The sequence below is a fragment of the Salminus brasiliensis genome, chromosome 13 (genome assembly GCF_030463535.1).
Source record: "Salminus brasiliensis chromosome 13, fSalBra1.hap2, whole genome shotgun sequence".
Taxonomy (NCBI): domain Eukaryota; kingdom Metazoa; phylum Chordata; class Actinopteri; order Characiformes; family Bryconidae; genus Salminus; species Salminus brasiliensis.
Window position 1 is genome coordinate 11,069,206 of NC_132890.1, and position 23,419 is coordinate 11,092,624.

The 23,419-nt window shown below is 41.9% G+C and overlaps 1 protein-coding gene across 3 annotated transcripts in view; it reads right to left on the reverse strand.

Moving 5' to 3' along the window:
• The window catches only part of megf11 (multiple EGF-like-domains 11), a 166,173-nt gene that overhangs the window by 53,280 nt on the left and 89,474 nt on the right, over nucleotides 1–23,419 (reverse strand). For all 3 annotated transcript variants that reach the window (XM_072695534.1, XM_072695535.1, XM_072695532.1), the window contains 3 exons: nucleotides 4,081–4,327; nucleotides 2,560–2,680; nucleotides 1,827–1,963 (listed from right to left, as the gene is read on the reverse strand). In XM_072695534.1, the coding sequence (XP_072551635.1) occupies nucleotides 1,827–1,963; nucleotides 2,560–2,680; nucleotides 4,081–4,327 (505 nt within the window). The remainder of the gene's footprint in view (nucleotides 1–1,826; nucleotides 1,964–2,559; nucleotides 2,681–4,080; nucleotides 4,328–23,419) is intronic.

Consider the following 23,419-nt stretch of genomic DNA (forward strand, 5'->3'; position numbering starts at 1 on the left):
TGTGATTAGTGAAAATGTGATTTAGGCTTTGTAATATGTGGTAAGTTTTAGAGATAGGATCTTCTGTACCTTTTAACAAACCTGCACATTAAAGACCTCCAAAGATTATAGTTCAGTTATAAATGTATATAGTGACACTTATACTTTTCTCATTGTTTCTCTAGGGGGGTTTCGTTGTAACATTGTCTTAAACCTAACTCCCCTGTGTGGAGGCTGTATTTCGGCCTAGTCATCTCCATGGCAGTCATGGCCATTGATATGTGGGCATGGAATTAGAAGGCATGAGGTGGGGGTATGCCCATTAAAGGGACAGGGCTTTATCTTCTCTCAGTGTTCATGGTTGAGGTGTTCTTGTGCAAGGCACCTAACTAATTGCACACCCTCTGGATGTCCGTTCTCATTCTCCCATTTATGTGTGTGTTCACTGCCATGAGTGGGTTGAAATCAATGGTCAATGTTGGTAAAGTATGTATTTTTTATATTCTTAGTTGTTTATGTATTTATATATTATATATATTAATTTTTTTTAGAATAATTCTACACAGAAATGAATTCATATTGAACCACTTATTTCACTGAGCTTTATAAATAAAATGACACAAAACATTTTTATTATCACTGGTGATAACTATGACTACCAGTGGTTGATAGAGGTTAATTTGCAGTGCCCCGCTATAAGCCCTTTCCCAATGACGATGAAAGAAAATGAGACTGTTACAAAAAAAAAAAAAAAAAAAAACACTGTCCGAGACAGTTATCTACATGGATGGACAAAACTAAAGGTCGTAAATCAGAGCTCTGGGCTGGCATTAGTTTGGCATTAGTTGTGCTTATCAGTGAGCCGGCGCCTTTTCTAGAGCAGAGCAAGGTGAGGCCACTGTCATTAACTACAGTGAATACAATTAGACTGGGGCCTGTTCTCTGCATGGAATGGGAAAGTGACTTAAGGAGAGAGGACTTTTACAAGAAGTTAAATATACAATCCTGGCAGAGCATCAATCTCAAGTGTCCAAAGAAGCCATTAGGAGACAGATAAATAGCTCAATTAAATTATAAAATGGACTAGTTATGTTTCACGCTTAAATTACAGCGGCACCAGCCGTATCAGGAGAGATGGTTGTTATTGCGGAGAGGAGTGCTGGTGCTGGTGGTGGTGGTGCAGTGGGGTGGTGTGGGGGGGGGGGTGTCCTAACGCAATCTCAGATTATTCCTGCTGGGTTAATTCACCTGTCACAGCGCAAATAAATGAGGGCAATTTTGCTAAATATTAGAAGAAAAAAAAGAAGGACTTGAAGTGTTTTCGTCCTGCTGCGGATCACTTTAGTGAGCTAATGAACCCTCAGGACGTCACAGGAAAATGAAGAGACTTGGCCATTTCAATTGACTGGTAATACAACTTAATTACTGGTAATTAATGGCCAGCCACCTAACGGAGTGGTGGAGCGTTTGGAATGGGATCGATAGACACAACAGGGTCAGATTAAGAAGGTAAAGCTACAAGAATAAGTCACAAAACATATCACTCATGTTTCTCATGTTTTATAAGCTAGAGGTTGTACCAATAAATACAGCTTAATATGAAAAGCATTTGACATCATGATTGCTTTGTACCTTCATATTTGACAATTTCCTTATTGAGTCATTCATAAAAAAAAAACTAAAAAAAACCGCACAAATTACATCTTTGCTAGCTTTGCCAATGGAGCACTTACTTACTGCACACATACATGGATGGATAAATGTATGAAAAAAGGTCATCATAACTTTTACTATTGGACTGGTTCTATGTTTTATGGCATGTTCATGTTATGGCTGTTGTGGTGTACCTGCGGCCTGTGTAGCCTGCTATGCACTGGCACTGTCCGGTGATGTGGTCGCACAGTCCTCCATTGCGGCACGAACAGTCCTTGCTGCAGTTGATGCCATATTTGCCTAATGGGCAGGGCTGGGCACATACAGACCCCTGTGGTGCAGTAAGATGGGGAAGACAGTGTGTGTGTGTGTGTATGTGTGTGTGTGTGTGTGTGTGTGTGTGTGTGTGTGAGAGAGAGAGAGAGAGAGAGAGAGAAAGAGAAAGAGTTTTAGAGGATAGAAGCAACTAATCCACCCAAATCCAATCAAGTCTATCACTAAAGCCTCAGCGCTTCAACACATAAGATGATACAAAGCCAGTATTAATAAGGCTCAGAAAACTTAGCATATTTGGCTTTTAATAGTAATAATAAGAATCAGTCTCTTTGATCTTCTGAAGATGACTGGAATTTTTTTTGCTCTTAAGTTTACCCATATGCAACATTTCCCCAGTTCTTCCTCTCACCCTCCTCTCGCCATTCACTTAACCCCTCATTTAGCGCCCTAATTACCCTTTCTCCATCATCTCTCTCTCCCTCACTTCATCTCCCATCATCTATCCCATCATCGCTTATCCTCTCTTTCCCTCCCCTTCATTCTCCCTCCACCCTTCCTCTTGACGTTTATCCCCCCTCACCCCCAATCCTAACTCTGTTGCCTCCACTCTTCACTCAGATCTAGCGTTTTATTAACTGCAAGCAGCCTTACAGTCCATCCAGCGGGGCAGGAGCACTCTCCAGTGATGTGATGGCAGGTTCCTCCATTCTGGCAGGGGCAGCGCTGCTCACACTGGGGCCCGTGACTGCCCGAGGGACACCGCTCTCCACAGCTGCCACAGCACAAGAACAAAGAAAGCTTAGACCACAAGCGCCATTGCACTGGGTTGCAGCATAAAACGCAAGGCTTCTACAACTAGTTTTTTATAATTCCCAAAGATAACCCACTGAACCCTAGGCTCATCGTTCAGTTATTTATCTTAAGACATTATTTAGTATCTACTATGAATGATTTAATAACCACAGAAACTACTAAGTAAATTCTGCAGTTACAGTTGCTGTCAGAAATTTATATAAACTCATGACAGTATTGGGCTTTTAGTAATTTCTTTGAACTGATCTTTTTTCTGGGGAAGAAATGAATGAATGTCCAACATTGAACTTTAATAGAACAAAACATGAATTTCATGCCTAATAAAAATTTCTGGGGGGGATTCAGAAATTGATGCAGGGTCAAAATAATCCATACACATTAAAAATATATACACCCATATATACACCCACTTAAATTATTAATTCGGTGGTCAAAAATATATTTTTACCTGCAAAGACAAAGGACACTGAACTTTCCATTAGTGATCATGATTGACTAGAGCTAGTAGCTTCTCTGTGCCCACACAAGTCAGTTGTGTCTCTTGGAGTCATTTCTAAACTGTGGATACCAAAATCATCCAAAATTGCTGCAAATGTAACTACTAAAAGTTATTGGGAGCCCCAAACTGCCCCACTCAGCTGAGAGTCAGGCAGTCAGGCCATGAACCACCAAGGCACAGGCCTGTCATGAAATGGAAACTGCTGGAACACCAGTGTCACTGTCTTCAGTCAAGTGAGTTTTACATCCCCATGGACTGAGAGGCTGCCATTCAGGAAAGAAGAACCTGCTCCAGAAGTGACACCTTTCAAGCTTGACAAAAAGGGACCACATGGACAAAAGGTGTTTGAAGCAGTAAAGGTGAGGCATTCAACCCAAAGAACACTGGATCAACAACCTCAAACCATCAGCAAGATGGTTAAAACCTGGACACAACTGGGTGTTCAAACAGGAGAATGTTTGGTCCAAGCATACATTAAAGGTGGTTGTGGAATTGATAAAGCAGGCAAACATTAAGCTTTTGGAATGGCTTTAAATATGTGGATTGTGCTTAAGTCAAGTCTGTGCAAGATAAACCAAAAATAGTCCTTTTATCCAACCAGAATTCTGCCAGAAGCTTGACTATTGATGGCTACCAAAAGAGTCAAGATGTGACCTAAGGGACATTTATCCAAATATTTTAGATGTGCTGTATGTAGAAAACGCAACAAAAATTAAAATGTATGCCCCATTTAATTATTTTTACTATTAATGATGTACTCTCAGTAGCCTTAGTGGTTTTAATGTTATGGCTGATCGGAGTTTATTATTTTATAGACATGAGATTTGAGACATACAGGTAAAATCTGAAAGGCTACATACACAGCACCCATGTACCCTGGGGCACAGATGCACTCCCCGGTCTCGTGGTGGCAGGTGGCACCGTTAAGACACTGACACTGCAGCTGGCAGCCCTTGCCATAGTAGCCCGGCTCACAGTGATCCTCGCAACGCCAGCCCTGGTAGCCATCGGTGCACACGCATGCTCCAGTGATGGGGTTACATAGAGCTCCGTTCTGGCACTGGCAGCGGTTACTGCAGTGTGGCCCCCAGTAACCGCTCTCACAACCTGAAACACAAGAAAGACAAGAAGATGACCAAATGATGACCAAAGGACTACTGCCACTGATGATCCGTGTAACTAGAAAAAATGAGAAACTTGATCAATTAATTCTTTTTTAGTCAAGATACATGACATCACTGAAATCAATCAATCAAATTTTAAGCCCTGAAGAACACAGTGCCTTACTATCTCACTATCCAGAATTTCACCCGGCTTCAAAATCTTGAAAAAGGCTGGGACTTCCTTTGTAAAGGTAAAGCACATTGTGGTTCTAGCTGTTGTGTTATGCCTCAGTGACCTAACACCCAGCACTCAGCTCAACACAGCGACACCACAGACACAGGTTTAGAATAGCTCAATGTGGCCCGTCACCCACACCCAACCGATTTCAAACAAACATGCCTATGGGACCAATATCCAAAGGGCCTTTATAGGGCAGTTCTGAGCAGTGCTGTGGTCCGTTTAGTTAAGGCTCTCGTACGTAGTGCTTACCTCTAAGTCTCTCCCGTGACTTGCCTTGTAAGGGGGAAACTGTACCCTTTATGTGCCTCCTGGGGGCTTGTTGCCCTGATCGACCCCAGGTGTGCAGCGTTAAGGCAATGTGCAGCGTTAAGGCAGTTTGCAGGCGCCTCCTCACTGCCACAGTATTAATAATCAATAACTAATCATTTCAAATATTAATTTCCTATTTGAGTTTCAAGCGTATTGCTGTTCTACCTTTTGTCTCAATCCAGACAAATAATGCTTTTGCTTGTGTTACTGTTATGTTCTTAAGTGATTTTGTACCATAGAAATGATACAAATTTTGATAGCATGGTCATGCAATGCATATGTTTTCATAGGTATGCGTCCTCATGGGTATCTATATATTTATTTAATGCGTTAAATTTTGCCATTCAATAAAAATGAACCCCAATGGAAATGTAATGAAAACATGATAAGACGCCTCAGGGCAAATAAGGATGCTACATGATGCACAAGTATTAGCGCACAGCTGTTAGAGTGCCAGGCAATTGCAAACTCAGAGAAATGCATCTTAGCACTTAGAGCCCCAGGCCAGCATCCATTGCCAGTGGCATGTGTAAACGAATCAACACACGGACCACAACCCCCACCACTGCACCCCTGAGCAAGCAAGTCCAGAATTATCAGGAAAACTTTAAAGTTTTTCGAAGCCAGTGGAGAAGAGGGGGAGGGGGGGGGGGGGGTGTTGGGGGATATGATGGAGCTCAGTCCAGGGCTATAAAATATCCAGCACATATGGATCTTCTGCTGAGGGCTTTAAATATGAGGGTGTACCAATAGCCATAACACTATGTAAGAAGCACTAGAGTGCAAATTAGCAAGCAGGCTATTTGTGGTGTGTCACCGTGTGGAGCTGAGAATATGAGCTGGCAGATCCACACGACAAACCAGTACCACTGTAGATCAACAGCACAGAGGAACTTAGCTGTTATTCCCATCCAGAGAGTGGGGCCTAGCTGTGCTCTCTTGGACCAATCTAGGTCAGATTCTGAGGAACAAGGGAAGCTTGACTTGTTACAGAGAAGATATTCTGTTCTTGTCTTGCCTACATCTATTGAGGATAGTGGAAAGCCGGGTCCTGAAATTTAATAAGCTGGCAAGCCAGATTCATAGACGCTTTTATTGGTGTTTAGTATAAGTGAAGTTCAGAAGTAAACCATGAAAAAAAGTGGTCAGATCATAGAAGAAGATCAGAAAAGTTTTTGCACTGTTGCAAATTTTAACATAAAAAAGTGACTCTTGTGATTTGATAAATGGGTGCAACAGCTCTTTAGCATCGATAATAATGTCAAAGAAGCAGGCACTGCTTTTTTGCCTCATTGCAAATGCCACTCAAACTGCAAAAGCCTTGAAAAAGATTATCCTGACTGTGCACTGTTTAAAGCTTGTCTCATTTTTTTGCTAAGATGGCTGGCTTTGTTGGTGCTTGGATGCCAGCCCAACAGCAAAAGCATTTTGACACCTAAAGCTGCGACACTTTGGGAGAATATGGTGTTATTGACACTGTTATTGACACTTTTAGTCATATATTTTTTAACAATCTTTGCCAGAATTGTGCATTAGTAACATTGGAGAACCTAAACATTACCATCAGAGGCTAGTTATTGGAAAACGGGCTGCTAATCTAGTCAGACCTCATGATCACAGTTTTTCCTGTGCCAGTGCCTGAAGAAAGGGAGCTCAAAAGCAGCGCACAATAAAGCAAAGTTTGTAGAAGCACTAGGCTAAAAGTTAACATCAACCAACCAGCATTGCCATCATTTCAGCTAGCTAATATCACACTGCAGGATATCAACACAGTTCTGTAAGACTTGGGAATGATTACAAAGAACAATGACAATGTTCATGTTACAATGCTAAAAACTAAGCTATGCTATGGTAATGCTATACTATGCTATGCTAAGCTATGTGGCTGCTAAGGGATGTAAAACCATCCAAATCAGAGCTGAGTTCATCAAATTATTTACAAGCCCACCATAAAAGGAAAACTAGTGAGTTTCTTTCTGAGACAAAGTAACAGGGTGGTAAAACTTTATACATCGAAGAAAAATGTAAAATGCTCAACAAATGCAAAGTATTGTGGTTTTCCTAAATATTGATATGAATATTGATATGTGCCTTTAACTACTGTTAAAAGCACATATTGAAAAAACTCTAGTTGTGAAGGTTCTGCATTGCTAAAGCAACTTGTTAATTGTGAGTTATGAGCTGTGATGGAAATGGATCCCTATTCCCTCATTAGTTTTGCGCTATATAAGGAGGGACTATTTAGTTTACTAAGAAGTGGTGGACACACAAATGAATATGTACACTTCCACATCAACATCATGTGCCAGCATATATCATAAATCATCATGTTAGTGCCTGAGCTGGGTTTAAAGGTTGTACACAGTTGAACTGAATTCCTATTCATTAAAAGCATTATGCTGTTCATGGAATAACCATTGACTAATATAATTAAGCAACATAAGCCCACAATTAACAAATGACATAGGAAAATATTCTAAAGTTATGCTGTGTGGTTGCTTGTAACTTTTAACTATTTTTACAGGCTTTTAACAGGCTTTTTTCTGTCCTGGCACATAGAAAAGTGGTGGAATGAACTTCCCCTGGGCGTCTGAACGGAGTCGCTCGCTGTCTTCAAACGCAGACCCTCCTCTTCAGAGTACTTGGGGCGAATAGTAGAGTGGTCACTTTATTGACTTGTGTTAAGTAGTGTCTAAACTTTTAGTAGTGTCTAGCCTATTCAAACGAGCTGAGGTTATTCTTGGGTAAATAGCAAATCACTTCTGTATAAGAGCATCTGCTAAATGCCTTAAATGTAAATGTAAATGTAACTATCTCTTAAAGTGGACTATGGTGTTTACTATGAATTATGAGTGCACTGTGGGAGATTATAGTGCCCTCGGACATTCAGAGAAAAATGTCTGACATACTCAACAGTGCCCTAATACATAAATAGGGAGCCATTTAGTCACATTCATGGTTTCTGAGAAGTGACATAATAAATATATTTTTTGCCTTACTCATTATTTTGAATTATCTAGACAATAGTTTCATATATATCACATATTTATTATTTCAGAAATTGAAGCTGACGTTCTTAGCAGTAGAACTTAACTGGTTACCCCACTGGTGAGTGTTGGTAGGCTGCGGGTAATTAGCTCTGTCACTTAATCTGCCCAAGGTCTTGTATGTATCAGTAAACCAGAGAACACAATCAATGAACAAAACTGATTTCTTGTCAAATAGGGAATGAAGGTAAACATGGTTTTGATGGATAGATATTTTGAACACATGACCAGGGACCTTATGTTCTTTCAAACCTAAACCCACATTATATACAATTACTTGGGTATTTTAACATGTATTACAGTATTTGTAATTTGTGTGACCGGGTTTGATAGTTACCATGCTAATCCTCTTCACCCCTTTCTATTTAATCAATTTCAGAGAAACTGAACTCTAAATGACCAATAAGGCTCATCTTGTTAATTGTGTACAACAGGTTGCAAACCGGCAGCCTCCATCCTGAAATTGGAAAAGTGCAAGATTTGTGAAGTCGTAGAATTTTATTGCCAAACATGTGTTGAAGTATATGGCTTTTGTAAATGTTTTATCAATACTAGCGCATCCCATGGAAAGCCAGAGTGGACGATGCATACATCACTCTCTCTCCAAATTAGTGAGTCACTAATACAACTGAGAATGAAATGACAAAAACAAACACCATCAATAAGGTAAAGCCTCTGGTCTTAGGGCTTAGAGCTTTGGGGAGCTCAGCAGAGAGTAGCCCTGTGGTTCTGGTGTCTTTATACAGAGCTAGCCAGCATAAATGTCTCTGAGGTGCATCTGGAGATGACTGCAGTGATTGAGAGTGAGCCTTATTTCTCTCATTCACCCCCAGCAGACATGCCGATAAAAAACACCAGCATGCAGCCTGAGCTGCCAGGTCAGTGAATATTCAGGTATTGACTCTTGCATCATTTCTGATGAATGTTAACAGATTTGGGGATCAGTGTACCTGTGCTTTCTTGGCCAAGCTGAGAGAGAGAGAGAGAGAGTTAGAAATGGATGAGGTCTTAATGAAAGCTGTTGGCAGGAAGGCAGCAGTACTTGGTCTTCTTGCCACGCAAACATGAGGCAGATGATCAGCAGTTGGAGAGGGAGATGTCCTGTCGTGGAGGGGGGTCACCGAGCACAGAGTCAGCATCTTCGGAGGCTAGGCTGGAGTACACTGTTTTAAGCAGCCCAGAGGGGTGGGTAAGCGGGTTATTGATTCGAGCAAATCAGGATTCTTGTGTAGGCTGAGCTCTTGTGCCACACAAATGACCAGTGCACTCTGAAAGCGGCGTGTCAGCGGGTGGTTGGGCGAGACGGATGACCGGTTTGCCGCCTGCTCCGCTCACAGTCAATCACCCATCCACCCCCTGCCGCTCGGCTCTCCTACGCTGATGAGCGAAAGAGAGCAGACAAACACAACACATCCACTAACTCGCCAGCCAGCTGACCCCAGACCTCGTCAACTCCCCATCAGATCCAGTGAAAGCCTTGCTTCTGTGAAAGCACCTCATACTGTGGCGCCTAAACCCCTCCCCCCCACAAACACCTAAGAAAAAAATCATTTGGTTCCTGCCTTGGCCTCAAATCCGCCTGGGCTGCTCGTTTGCGACGCTACTAAATTACTGTGGAGGAGGATAGACAAATAAAGAGGGGAATCTAGTCAGAGCTTAATTTTGCAGAAGTTTTTCCTTTCTTCCAGCCCTCCAGAGCTCCACAAAATGTGGTCATCAGAAGACTTAAAGCCTCTTTTCCCCCAGCAGAGCAACGCCTCAGCACATCTCCAGCTAAAACCCATTATCTCGCCGTCTTTCTCCGTGCGCCAAGGCTTTTCCAGGCTTGCAACAGCCTTACTATAACTGGGCCTCTGACAGCATTTAGCAGTGATTAAGGAGTCAGAGTTCACTCTGCGCCACAGGCAAGATGGCTAAAATACACATATAGGCTCATCCCAGCAGTTCTGTGTTCCAGGGATGTGAAACGAAAGCTTTTACATAGATGAGTACAAATCTGAAGGAGGATGAAGAGGGGGAGTGGATCAGGAACCCCCTTCCCGCCCGTGGGGCGCAACACATGTGAGTGTTTGAGAGACTGTGTGTAAATGTGTGGGCAGAGAATTCGGATGGAATAGAGGAGATGTGGAGACCTGCACTGCAACCCCCATTAACGACGCAGGCTCTCCTGCTAACCGAGTAATCAGTGGGTGTGTATTGGGATGCAACCTGCGCTCTTCCACTCAACAAAACTCAGGGGCTCAGAGCAGCGCGTCTGAGCTGCGGGCGTGAGTTTGTATACCGTACTTTTATAAGAGGGGGAAATCCAATGGTCTAATCCGATCAGATGGATGGGAAAGATCTCCGTGAAGGGCAGCGTGCACCACGATGCCGGGAGAAGTGAGGCTCAGATCCATAACGTTAGCCTTTGAAGTTCTCCCAGAAGTACAGTAAGTCGGCACAGGCCCAGCCTGCAGGAACAAAACCCACAATCCTTTCAGCTACCAGCCTGATTCAGATGTGCTCAAAGTTGTCAAGAATAGGGTTCTGGCGTTATATTTAATTGCCTTCAGAGTCTCGTACCTTTGGAAGTAAACAGCTTGTGAAGTCTACTAGGAGCAAAGTCTGATACTTTACTAAATTGGGATGAGCTTACCGACTAAAGATCAAGTGTTTCTATGGTTTCATTTGGACTGTTGCAATAAATCGTCTTCAGTGTTGTTTACTCACACAAATATCATAAAGCATGTTGCACTTTAATAGGGCTTCTATGAAAACTAACGTTGGGCAATTTATCACAGCAAGGATAAGGGAAAGATTTCGAAATGTATAACATTTCTATGACCTCATATACACTAAAAAGCAAATAGTCAAATTGAACAGAAAATGTGCATTAAAAAAAATATATAATTAAACTAAAGGAGAAAATTATTTCAATGGGTCAACATTTTCTTATGAATGCACATAAGGCAAAAAGTTCATAAGTATGATCAGGAGACCCGAAGGCTAAATTTAAAAAGTCAAACAAGAGCAAAAGAGAGAAAGAGAGAGACGGAGAGAAGGGGTATAAGGATAAGAGTGACCTTGGGTGTCTATATTACACTGAACATAGACTTGGTCAAAGCAGCTATACCTTTATTCAAATGATATGCAAATGACCAACTATGCATACGATTGCTGATTCTCTGCTACACAGCCAAGCTATTATAATGGAGACCTGGGTTCGAAAACATCACTAAACACAATGCAAGTGGTTGAGTTCAGCCAATAAAGATGGTGTCCTTCAGCACATCCTCCTACAAACAGTTATTCCATAAGACTTAGAATGTTCCTGAATAATCTCCACAAAGTGACCTCAACTGTGGCGAGATTAAACACTAGGTAAATATCTTACAGGCCTCGAAGAGGTCAAGCGATCTCTAAACACTTCTTTTAAAAGTGTATTCATAACAAATAATGTAAAATCACTATTTGACTGCTAATCTGTCAATAACAACCAACAAACCCAAGGTTAGAATACCTTCAATCTCAATATTTGTAGGAGGGCCTGAATCATTCCTTGCAAAAGAAAGCACAGTAAGCGAGATTGATTACAGTACTGCGTCTCAATCAAAGCTCACAGTGCCTCTAGGGCCAATTATAGTCTCCGTGCACCTAGTCCTACACTCTGCTCCTTTAATTAAAACTCCAGCAATACAGAGCCACGCTCCAATCAACCACCTCACCAAAATCGTGGCTCTTTTGCTAATGGCTATAGGATGTGGTAAATTGGACTCTAGTGAAACAAAGTCTGCAAACTTTGACAGGATCTGCACATTCTTACTAGGATCAAAATAGGTGTATTTTTATGACTCAGTGTGCCTATGAGTCATTAGTTCAACAATAGGGCGTATGTAGAGGCAGTGACTCTGCCTTCATTACTGTGCCTTAGTATAACTTTAGGACTGTGTCTGAAAGAGTTTGATAGTCTACTGAGGCAGAGTACAATAAATTCTCAATACTTCATCTGTACCATATGATTATCTCATGATTTCTGGACTATATATGACTTAAACTACAGCTATTTGAAAAACAAACAGGATAATATAACTGATAAAAAGATAACTGTACTAATTAGAATAATGGTGCCAAATAGCAAACATTAATGGTTCCTTATAGAACCTTTCAGTAGATGATTTTGACGAGAATCAACTTGTGTCCTACAATAGCCTCTTTAAAAACTCCTGAACAGTGCTCTAGAATTAACTGTATTTACCTTGACATTGTTGAATCATGAGAGTTTGGTACATGGAAGTGACATACTGTGAATCTGGAACGCCCTTGAATGGTATAAACAGGCTATACATTTATCTGTTACTTGCATGAGAACTGTCCCAGGAATTTGACCCCACTGACCCAGTCTGGTCCGTGTTTATGGGGGGTCATTCTAAGGTAAGTGCTGACCGGAGATCGTTCTGCCCTCCAGTCGGCAATTGCACCCTGATAAAGATGAGCAGAGACAGACAATAACAGTGTGGACAGACCCCGGTACAACATAGATAAATAACACGAAGTGACCGAGGTCACCTTACGTATCACAGAATATGCATCAACCATTTAGGTATTGATTATGAATCATCAATCATCAACTTCCATTACAAAAGCAAAACCTATATGAGTAAAACAGATCTGTGAAATGGGCCCATTTAACAGTCTTGACTGCATTGCCCCAAAAATGTACAAACACCCAGCCCACGACCAGACTCTACTACAATCTCTAGCTAGTGCTGTGCCTAAACACTAAGCGGACTAAACACTGAGTGGACCCAGAAAGGACAGCAGCACTATATAATAACAACACAATGTTAATACTCTGCAATACTTCCAAAAGATAAATTATTCGTGTTACAGGTATGAAAAACAATACTAGGCTAGGCTAGGCGGCTATGGGCCATCATGTAAACCAGCCAATGAAAAAAGCAGGTTATTGTTTTTCCACATTGTTTTTTATAATGTTAATACAATAAGTAATGATTTTATGTATGTCAGTGTGTATCACACAGACACACACACACACACAGACACACACACACACACACACACACAGACACACACACACACACGAGTGATTTGAAGGAAAAAAAGGAAAAAGAGCCAGTGAGATTCTAGGGTGCACAGGATGTTTAGATGTTCTTGAAATCTTCTGGCTTTGGTCTTTTGCAGTCAAATGAGGCTTTTGATGTGCCTTTCTAGAAACCCTCAGTCAGAAGGTTTTCTTGGCCTTCCTGACCTCACTTGATCTCCACCGTTCCTGTTAACTGTTATTATTAGGCCATTTTGGACGGGATTAGTTTTACATGGGGAGGTGGGATAATGTAATTATTACCAGAGTTTTGCAGTCAAGATTCTGTTCAAATCGTTCAAGTCAGTGGCAAAAAGATGAGCCAAAGAACTCCTCAGAGACGCAATGCTTCTGCCAGCTTTAGGCAAGTCATTGTGTAACTTAGTGTAGCCTATAGCCTACATACAGGTTATGATTGTGTAGCTTCTAATTTTCAAATTATACATTTAAATAAGATTAATAAGATTACTACAAGATTAGTAATCATCATGTTTTTTTGGAGTGGTGGTGGTGGTTTCTTTGGAGGGGATGGCAGTGTGTAAATCAAGTAGCCACTTCCATCTCAGTCAATCATTACAAATTTTACAGATGTCCTGTAGTAAAATTACATTACTGCACCTCCCCATGTAAAAGTAATCCCGGTCAAAAAGGTCTGAAGATACATCACGAACTGAAAAAAAAACAGCTTCAACAACAACAATACTTCGCTGTCTTCTTAAAGCCTTCTCCAGCGTTGTGGAATGAATGGTTTGGCAGCTGCTTAGAGGAGTCCATGGCTACTGATTATTGGGACAAGGTTTTATAAATATTTATAAAGCTTTGAGAGCACCTGACCTTTCCTAAGTCCTGACAAGCTAATTAGGCTCTTGATAAAAGTTACAAGATATGGACAAAAGTATTGGGACACATTTCTACTGAAATCAAGGATATTCAAAAAGTGCTGCTTTTCCTGTCCAGGAAAGGCTTTCTACTAGATGTTGCAGCATTGATGTGAGAATTTTGATTGCATTCAGGGGCAAGCGTGTTAGTGAGATTAAGATGGACGATTACCACCTCACCTCATCTCCAAATCCTCAACTCATCCCAATAATATGAAGAATTGGAGCACCAACATTCCAGAGTACACAGTTCCACTGCTCCACAGCTCAATGCTGGGGGCTTTATACCCCTCAAGCTCACACTTGCCATAATCATGGTGTTAATAGGTTAATGTTTATCTGCTCTAGAGTCCACTTCTTGTATTTTGATACTTCTCTACAGGGACTAGAAAAGCTGTGTGTTTGTGTGCATTTGCACATCTGTGTCAGCAATGGGTGCAACTTAAAGTGGCTGAATGCATTTATTCGAAGGGGTGTCCACAAAAATTAGGACAGTCCGTGCATCTAAGGGTTAAAATCTCTTGGGATGTGCAAACTTTTGCATACCGTTGTATAACCTACTTAGAATTATCTTTTGCCTGCTGCCTTACAAAGAAAGAGATTATTGAAGCAGCCATATTGCTTAGACACCAAGCATTTGATCTTACTACACTGTATACTAGATCAAAAGACCTGTAGATTAAAAAAATAATATAAATGAAATGTTCAAATATGACACACTTATTAACAATTTAAGAACCTCTTTTCCACCGCAAAGACTCTTTCATATAATATAAAGTCACAAATGCCACAAAGGCTTTCATATAAAGTAAAGATTGTGTACCAGCTAAAATGTTCTAGAACTGTACACTCAATGCAAGAACCATTTAGGAACCTTTGAGTGTTATTTTACAGTACAAAATGTTGCATGGCTTTTTGCGGTCCCATGATTTCTTGCTGTTGTGGCTTGGCTCATGGCTCATGTCATAGCATCAGCATCAAAGGTAACCGGATGAGAGTTTACTGCTGGTCTTTGGGTGGGAAGCAAAATGCTTGAGCTGTCAAAAAATATAATATGTCAAAACATAGATGGAATACTCTAGGACACAACGAAACACAATGTGGTATGATTCATTCTGGTTCCGTGAGCAAGGCATATTTCCCCAGCCTTACTACAATGATAGCACGGACAGGCGAGCTCAACAAAGCACAGATTGATATCATGTGGTTTCTAGCGTAAGTAACCTCTAAGACATTTATCCTGAGTCCTGAAGCTGGCTGTCACAGATTAATGGGCCTACAAGGACAGCTGTATTGCTCTGAGGGCTTCGTGTGAAAGCAATGATTGTTTGGTAAACTTGGGTGATAAATGTCACTTGGCAGCTTAGCGTACTACCGTAAAAACTGCCAATAGCTTCGCTGTGACGTGGCTCACTATCCCTTCCAGAGCTCCTCTGACACTCATCAACACGTTATTTATTAGACTGGAGCTCAAGGCCGGGCCGCAGCAGAGGAGACAGAGCTTTTGGGATGCCTCACGTGGTGCTGAGTGCTGATGGATGTTTTTCTAAATCTACAGAAGGACCTGCCAATAGTCATGAGCGGCGAATAGTGCTGAGTAGGAATAACAGAGAGGTGTGTGTGCACACGCTGTAAGCTGCTGGTCCTGCCACCACAGCGCTATGCACTGCTTCTGCCCTCATTCATCTCAGACAAGCTCTTGCCGCGCGCTCCTCCTTCCCCCTGAGAAAGAGAGGCGGCAGGGGACCAACCCATCCCCAGGAGGAACACGCAGCATTAAGATATGCTGATGCTGAGGCTTACGCTTGTAGTCAGTGCTGTGTTCCTGCTGTGTCCCCGCTGGAAGACTTTAGAGAAAGAGTGGGTCTCATCACAGAGAGCTCACCTGAAAGGGGTCTACACATGGGATTAAACTCCTAGTTGTTCCAAGATTAGGTGGGAGTGTTGTGTACTGAAAATGGATGTATGAAAATCCATATTCTAAACAGGAAAGAAAAAATAAGTGGTTTGTTGTGACATTAATGTACATTATACATCCAATTGTTTATGGACAATTGTTTACAAATACACACAGCTTGTCTAGACCCTGTAGAGAAGTACTGACAACATAGTGGGACTCATAGTAGAAGCAGATAAACATGAACCTATTGGCATCATGCCTACTGCCAGGAGTGGGCTAGAAGGATGTAAAATCCCCCAGCATTGGGCTGTAGAGCAGTGGTAGAACTGTAGAACTGCGTTCCTTGGGATAATGGAGCTTTATGCAATACTTTTGGGATGAGTTGGGAAGTTGTGGATGATCCTGACCTCACTAATGCTTTTGTTGCTGAATGCAATCAAATCTTTACAACAGTGTTCCCAAAGCTAGTAGAAAGCTTTCCCTGGACAGTAGAGACAGTTATTCCAACAAAGGCAGGACAAACTCTTCCTTAATACCCTTGAATACCATTGAATAAGCGGGTGTCCCAATACTTTTGACCATACAGTGTATCTTAGGTTCTGTTTGAGCTGGACTAGTTTTACATGGGGTATCTACACAGATGTAGCACGTAATGCCTGGTTCTGCATTACTACAACAGCAACAGCGTTGACTGACTATTTTGTTTCCTGGCAGTTTTTTTTGTGTAATTTAATGTACTCATACTGTATTTCGTTGCTGTCCAATGAAAAACATGTATCTTAAAAATGGCAAAAAACAAAAAAGGAAAAATTACTTTCAATGGAAGTCAGTGTAAAAATATTTAAATCCATGTAATTTTAGAGAATTTCTATTGGTCTTTTCATCCAGAATTCTTTACACACTCTACAGATCAGCTACAGGATTCAAATGATGGAGAAAATATGGATCATTTTGGTTTTGTCCCCCCACACCCACACTTGTAATGTACAGCTCATAATGTGCTCTAAGGTGCATCTGCAGCTGTCTGAGGGATGTCAGATTTGCTACATTATGTGGTATAACATGTAAACATATAGATAAACACACATCTATCTAGCTAACTTCCAGTAGCAATTTCTTAAGACAACTTTCGTGCCTTTTTTTAAACAGTGTAGTTATATTTACCTCTCACACTAACTGAACTGAACTGACTGAACTGACTGCTACAGTCATAGGCACTTATTCCAGATGATTGCTTTTTTTAATGTGACACACAGGGATGAACTAGTTTACTGAAACACAAAACACCATTATGGTTAAAATAACAGTAACATGCATTCAAATGAATCTTTTAGTTGGGAAATCCATGTTAAACAATGTGAAAGGAATTGCGGACAACGAAATAAAAGCTAATTAACAGAGTCGAACAAAACCACACAAAATGATGGCAAGCGCTGCCCCCGTCACTGCAGTATTCAGAAATAGGCTGTTCAAAGCTCCCAATCTCTTTCCAAGTATAGTCTGAAAATAACAGCTAATTACTGTAAAATCTGGCAATTTAATTGCTCTGTCGGAAAGCTTGACTTGTGCATCTCCTAGGATGCATTTTTACAGCAACCTGTTGCATGTAAAGATGCCCTAAAATGAAACCGTGTATTTGAATAGTTGAATAATGAGAGTTCTACATATAGAAATGGCATACCTTGAACCTCAAATACTGTTGTCCCTTCATTGAAAAGAACAGGCCAGTAAAACAGGTCTTGGCTCAATTTATTTACACCTCCAAAATTGACATACATCCCAGCTAACTAGCAAAAGCCTAATAGCCCTTATAACACAACAGCCATTTTGGGAGAATATGATGTTGTTGATGCATCCACTCTGACCAAACCCTAGCTGACCGGCCTCAATCTCTTCAGCTAGCTAACCATGCCATACCGAGAGGACACAGAGAGGACACAGAGAGGACAGCAAGACTATAATTACAAAAAAACTAATTGTTACAGTAATAAAATCTAAGCTGTAAAACCATATATGGGCCGTTTTTGTCCCAACCAAAGTCTCATACTTGCTGCAGTGGCTGCCGTAGAGTCAATTGACAGCAATTGTTTACAGTGAAAGTACTGCAAAAACCTTGTCTAGTCCCTTGCAACTGAGACAGTGGTGTGCAGAACTGTTGTTGTTAATGACATGAGCAGCCAGGCTAACTGAGGTAATTTGGAGAAACACTGAGACTGTATAATTTGCACAGTCAAATTCCTTCCATTCAACTTCAATCAATGAACCTCCTATTGTAAACCTAATCCAGCTCAGTGCTTCACATATGTTAAAAACCCTGGTGATTCTGTCACTGTATGTATAGAAAGGAGTCATGATTAAGCTGCAGCACGTCCCTTGATAACATCATGTTCACAGAGGGATGTTTAGAGACATCTATAAGCAATTAATTACCGTCTAATGACCGTCCAGAATAGATGCTCCACCAAGGATACAACTGGGTCATTTGTTCAAGGTCTATTTAAATGTGAACCTGGATCAATAGGAGCCTTGAGAAAACAAGTCAGCTTCTATTCAGGCTTCAGATTCAGGCTTTTTATAGGCAACCTGAGGAAAGTCGTTAACCAATCCCAGAGCCTGTGTGGAGGGAGGAGGGTATCTTTGAAGTGAAAGAGGCAGGCAGAAGCTAGGTCATTAGACGCTTCTTGAATAATGTGAGAAAAGCCTTGACCCAGTGCAGCAAAACCAGCAGCTTATTCAACAAAAGTCAAAAGTGTCCTCATCAGCAGATTGTTACACGGGCCGCTACCTCTACCAATTAATAATGCCTCCCTACTCTTCATTCTCTCCACTCCATACCTCCTCCCCCAACCCTGGGGTGGGGAGGGCAGCAACAAGCTCTCCTATCTTCTCTTTCACGTGCGGCCAACAAACAAGAAAGGGGATGCCGATTTATTTAGACGCCTTCAGAGAGGGATGAAGGACACAAATAAAGAGGGAAGCGGGATTGAGGTCTCAGTGACAGACACGTGGGAGGTCAGCAGTGACCAAAAGCGTGTGTTTTCCAAAGACAATGTCAACCCAATAAAGCTTGCTCGTGCGGCACTTAATTTGCACCCATCGATTTCCTATTTTCAATTATTAATTCTAATTAGGATGAAGTGGATGGTGCCAGGGGCCGTGTTGGAGGGGTCGATCAAGGGGGGGGGGGGTGTATGACTGGGCTAAAGGAGGCAAAATATGTACCAGTGTTTGAGTGAGAGACACCACTCCATTTTATAGTTAGGTAAACACTTTGTAAACATGCCAAGCACCACACAGGATCTGATTTGGGGTTTTTCTTAACTTGTAGGATGTTTTTGGAATATTCTGACCTTCACTTTGGACAGGGAAGTGAGCTGAGTTGAAGCAATAATAAGAAATGTTGGTGGGAATTCGAGGGAGGGGAGGGTTATTAAGCTGTTGTTGGTCGTCATGAGTGGGCTGGCTGGCTGATGGATGGGGCCGAAATGTGCCCGGCAGGGGGCAGCACTGCTTATGAAGTGTCGCTTAAGAGCTCAGACAAACTACCACAGTCGCAGTCAAGGCCTAGTAGACATAAAGGTGACAGATGATGTATATGTAATTACTGTCACCAGGGAGTGAACGTTCCACCCATTCCCCTGCTCTCTTCTGGATTTGAAATCGTGTGAGCACAACAACAGCAGCCATGATACATTACCTCATATGCATATTCATCGGTAAACACCCGCCACCAATTAGGCCGCATACAAATTTGATTCTTCGTTTAATTGACTTTCGGTCATCAAGAAAAACGAAAACACTTTTGAGAAAGCTAGGCCAAGGTGGTGCAAATGACCTGGCTTGCAATCAAGGCTGAACAGGGTTTCAAAACAATACGGGGTGGAAATTATCAGCTGTGTAGCCAAGGTTAGGAAGGAAAAAGATTGGAAGTCAGCGCAAGCCGCTTCAGTCTATTTCTCACTCGCTCTATGTTTACCCGAAATGAAACAGATTGAACTTGAATGGCGTTCTTGCGCCTTGAACCTGGTTCACTTTTTTTCACCACTTTCTCACTTCTATACCCAAACATAGCCAGTTAAAAAAGCATTGTGGATGGTCTAAATGACTGCACCGTTTGATGGAAGGCATGGTCTGAAACCTTGAAGAATGCACTTAAAAAACATATTTATATATTTATATCACACAGCGAGTGTGCTGTTTTTTTTTCGGAATTTCTCTCCTTTATTTACTCTCCTCCCTTGAAAGGTACATGTGTAGGCTGATCTAGACATAAGAAAGAGCCCAGCGTCTAATTGCAATTGCTCTTACGCAGGAGAATGTACCTTTCAGCTACTCACACAGCTCGGCATTTCCTCTGAGAGTGGTTTTTGTAAATGCTTTTCTCGGCTGTCCTGCATTCTAGCCTGATAATATCTCAATATCTGGAGCACTTAGGCACATTGCCAAAACACATAAAGAAGGCAAGGACACCAAAAGGAAAGCTGTGAAACATCCTACAAGGACCTAACCAGGACTATGAAAAAAAACCAAACCCAAAAACATGAAGGATTCTCTATAGCACACACTCTTTCTGATTACAGGACTTGTCCACTGACTCCCAATGGTGACATACTGTATCTTCCATGGGTTGCACCTGCTGAAAACAAGCAGGGATGAAGGGGGAATGAGCAATGCCATATATCTTTTTCTGGGTCATCTTTTGCTGTGGGTCTACTGAGCATAAACATGTTGTGCAGGTGTTGGGAGTAGCATAGGAAGGAATATAAGGAATATGTACAGAGCTTACCCAGAGGGCAGGACGAAAATAGAGAGGCTTTTTTTTTTTTTTTTGGAAAAGACTTCAACTCTATGGACACTCTCCTCTGGCCAGTCAACGGTTTAAAGCTGATGGTTTCTCTATCCAACAGTGGAAAAGTTATTAAGCCAACTTCTTCTCAAGAAAAGTTGCCTCCAAATGGTGGCTTCCATCCCAGCCTTCACTTCTACATATGGTAGAAGACAGAGAAGATACTTTGAAAGGAAATGGCTGCTTGCAGGTTATACATAAACGAACATTTGGTCAAACATTTGGTGCTAAGCAACTTTTTAGACAACACTTTGTAACACTCACATACCACACGTCCACACTCAGGCTAGGATAATTAGGTTTTAATGATCCGACATTATGCTAATGCTCTTCATGAGGAGATAAATCTTGGTGCGGGGTTTTCCGGCTCTCCGCAGGTGGCCGTCTGCCCACCACAGTTGAGGAGATCAGACATGGAGGACAGACCAAGGGGAGCACCACTGCAGTGCTCTGCCAGCCAGGGTCAAAGTGCCAGTGCCCATCAGTGACTGCATGCTGAACTCGTGGGCGGACCCATTATCACCCACCCCTCATGATGGATGCGCTCATGCATTTGCATTGTCAACCTTATGATTAGCGTAGCAGTGTTTGTAAATATCATAATTGATCAATGTCCGGTGATACGCAATGAATGTCCGGACTCACGCAAAGGTCAGTGCTAAAGGTCACTGTAATTATTGCGAAGCCTGAAGGTGCTGAGAGGCTGAGAAAGTGAGAGGATATGAACGAGGCCGGCTCCATTGGAAGAGTGACTGCGAAATTGTACACATCATCCTTGCAGCACTCTCCTGCTGCATTTGCCCACTCCAGCACCCTCCAAGAGCTGCCACTTAAATATGGGCCACATTAAAGCTTCATTTCATGAGTGACTGCAATTTGGAGAGTGGCAGTAAAGGGATGGACTACGGCCGGAAGGAGGCTTCGGAACAAAGCGCCAACCTCACTGGCCGCCTTCTCTAGGTCTGAGTGGCCGCATGAAGTGGAGACGGTGTGTCAATCATGGCTTTCTCTCGGCCTCTTTATCTGCTCTACAGTCGCATGCGGCCCCTCCTGAGACCACAGGCCTCTCCAAAAAAAAAAAAAAAAAAAAAAAACGAAAGAAAGAAAGGAAGAAAGGAGAAGGTTGGTGAGTTCATGGTTCAAAAATTATCCAGAACGAACCTTGGGAGCTCTGAATGCAGTTTTGTTCTCCACTCATCTCTGGAAACTTGCCAAAGCCCATGAATTATTCCTGTGGATTCTCAAAGTCACAGTGAAGTCAAAGGTACACAAGAGTGACTCACTGAGAAAATCTATTGTGTTTGTGTGACTGGCAGTCAAAAACAGACTTGAAAACATAAGGGAAGAAAAAGCACCCAGGCAAGTGGGTGATTTCCTGTGCTGGAGTTAATGGGTTAATGACACAGCTGGCAATCATGAAGCCTTTAAAGACAACGTAATGATTTGCTGTGGCGCTTGTAACTGATAAAGCTGCAGATGTCTGGTGAGAAGACAAATAGAATGTAACAGAGAAAATCTAATTCTACCACTTGGGAGTCTGTGCTACAGTCTAGCAGAGAAGGTGCCTGTATCGATCCGACGAGGGGAGACGTTTTTTTGTTTTTTTTTTATTCCCCTGATGGGCAAGATCAGTTGATCATATCTAAATAAGTCCAAGTTAGTCTGAGTCTCATAAGCTGAAATCCAGTTTATCAAGGGCATATAACATGAGAAAAAAGAGAAACAGCAGACAAGGTGTCTGCAAATTCTGAACATCTCAGGTCTAAGACTATAGAACATACTGTATATGCATTGTTTTATAGGTCAGTAGCTTCAGCGGGGATGCATTTAGAAATACTAGAAGAACAAAGATTGTTTTATATAACATCTAAGGGGGCTTTTGTATTTCGCTTTGCTAATGTCAAAGCTTTTCCAGGCAGCAAACTGCAAATTAAGCCATCCATTCTGCTGCAGCCCTCCGGGAGCGACCTTGAGTTCCTGCAGCATTTCTTTAAATGCAGAGGACATTACTGTGCAGCTCCGGTTCCACTGCCATGAATGCATCCTATAATCTGGCAGCAACTACGTTTCCTGTAAAACTCTCCTTTGATCCTTATCATCTAGATGCCCTTTCTCAGACGAGCAGATCACAGACTCTGTTCCTTTGTTCTTCTTATTAAGCCTTAGCGACATGATAGCGTCTCTGTCCCTTTGGCTTCTGCCTTTTCCTCAGTGGCAAAAGGCTGGGATTTAATTGAATTCCTAGGCTTTTAATGTCTGCATTAAGATAATCAAAGAAGAAGCGGCTCGAGTTGTTTATCTCGACCTTGGAAGAATTAGCAGGACCACATTCTCTGAGATGGCTGCAGGTCCTGAGGAAAATACAATGGTATTTTATAGGAATTTAAACAAGGCTTTAATCAATCCACAGGTCGGTCCTAAAAGGAAGAAGGGGATCCACAGGCATCCTCCTGCATGGGAGGTAACATGGCCTATAGCTCTCCTGTACTCTATAGGACAGTAATATCCCAGTTATTTAACTGGAAACAGTTATAAGCTACTCAGCTGCTCAGTTGAAACACAGCTTCTTTTAGGTCGTCACTTAACTCTTAAGGCCACAGTCTACCACAGTATGAGTATGCAACTGACCTTAAGTGGCCATACTTGACACTGGCACAGCAAGTAGTGCGTGTGCTGCACAGCTCCAGGGGCCTGGGGTCGTGGGTTCTCCCTATGTGAAGACAACTCCCTGTTTCCAGTGAAGGTAAGCTAACTATGCTAAATTGCCTCTAGGTGTTAGTAAATGGGTGCGTGTT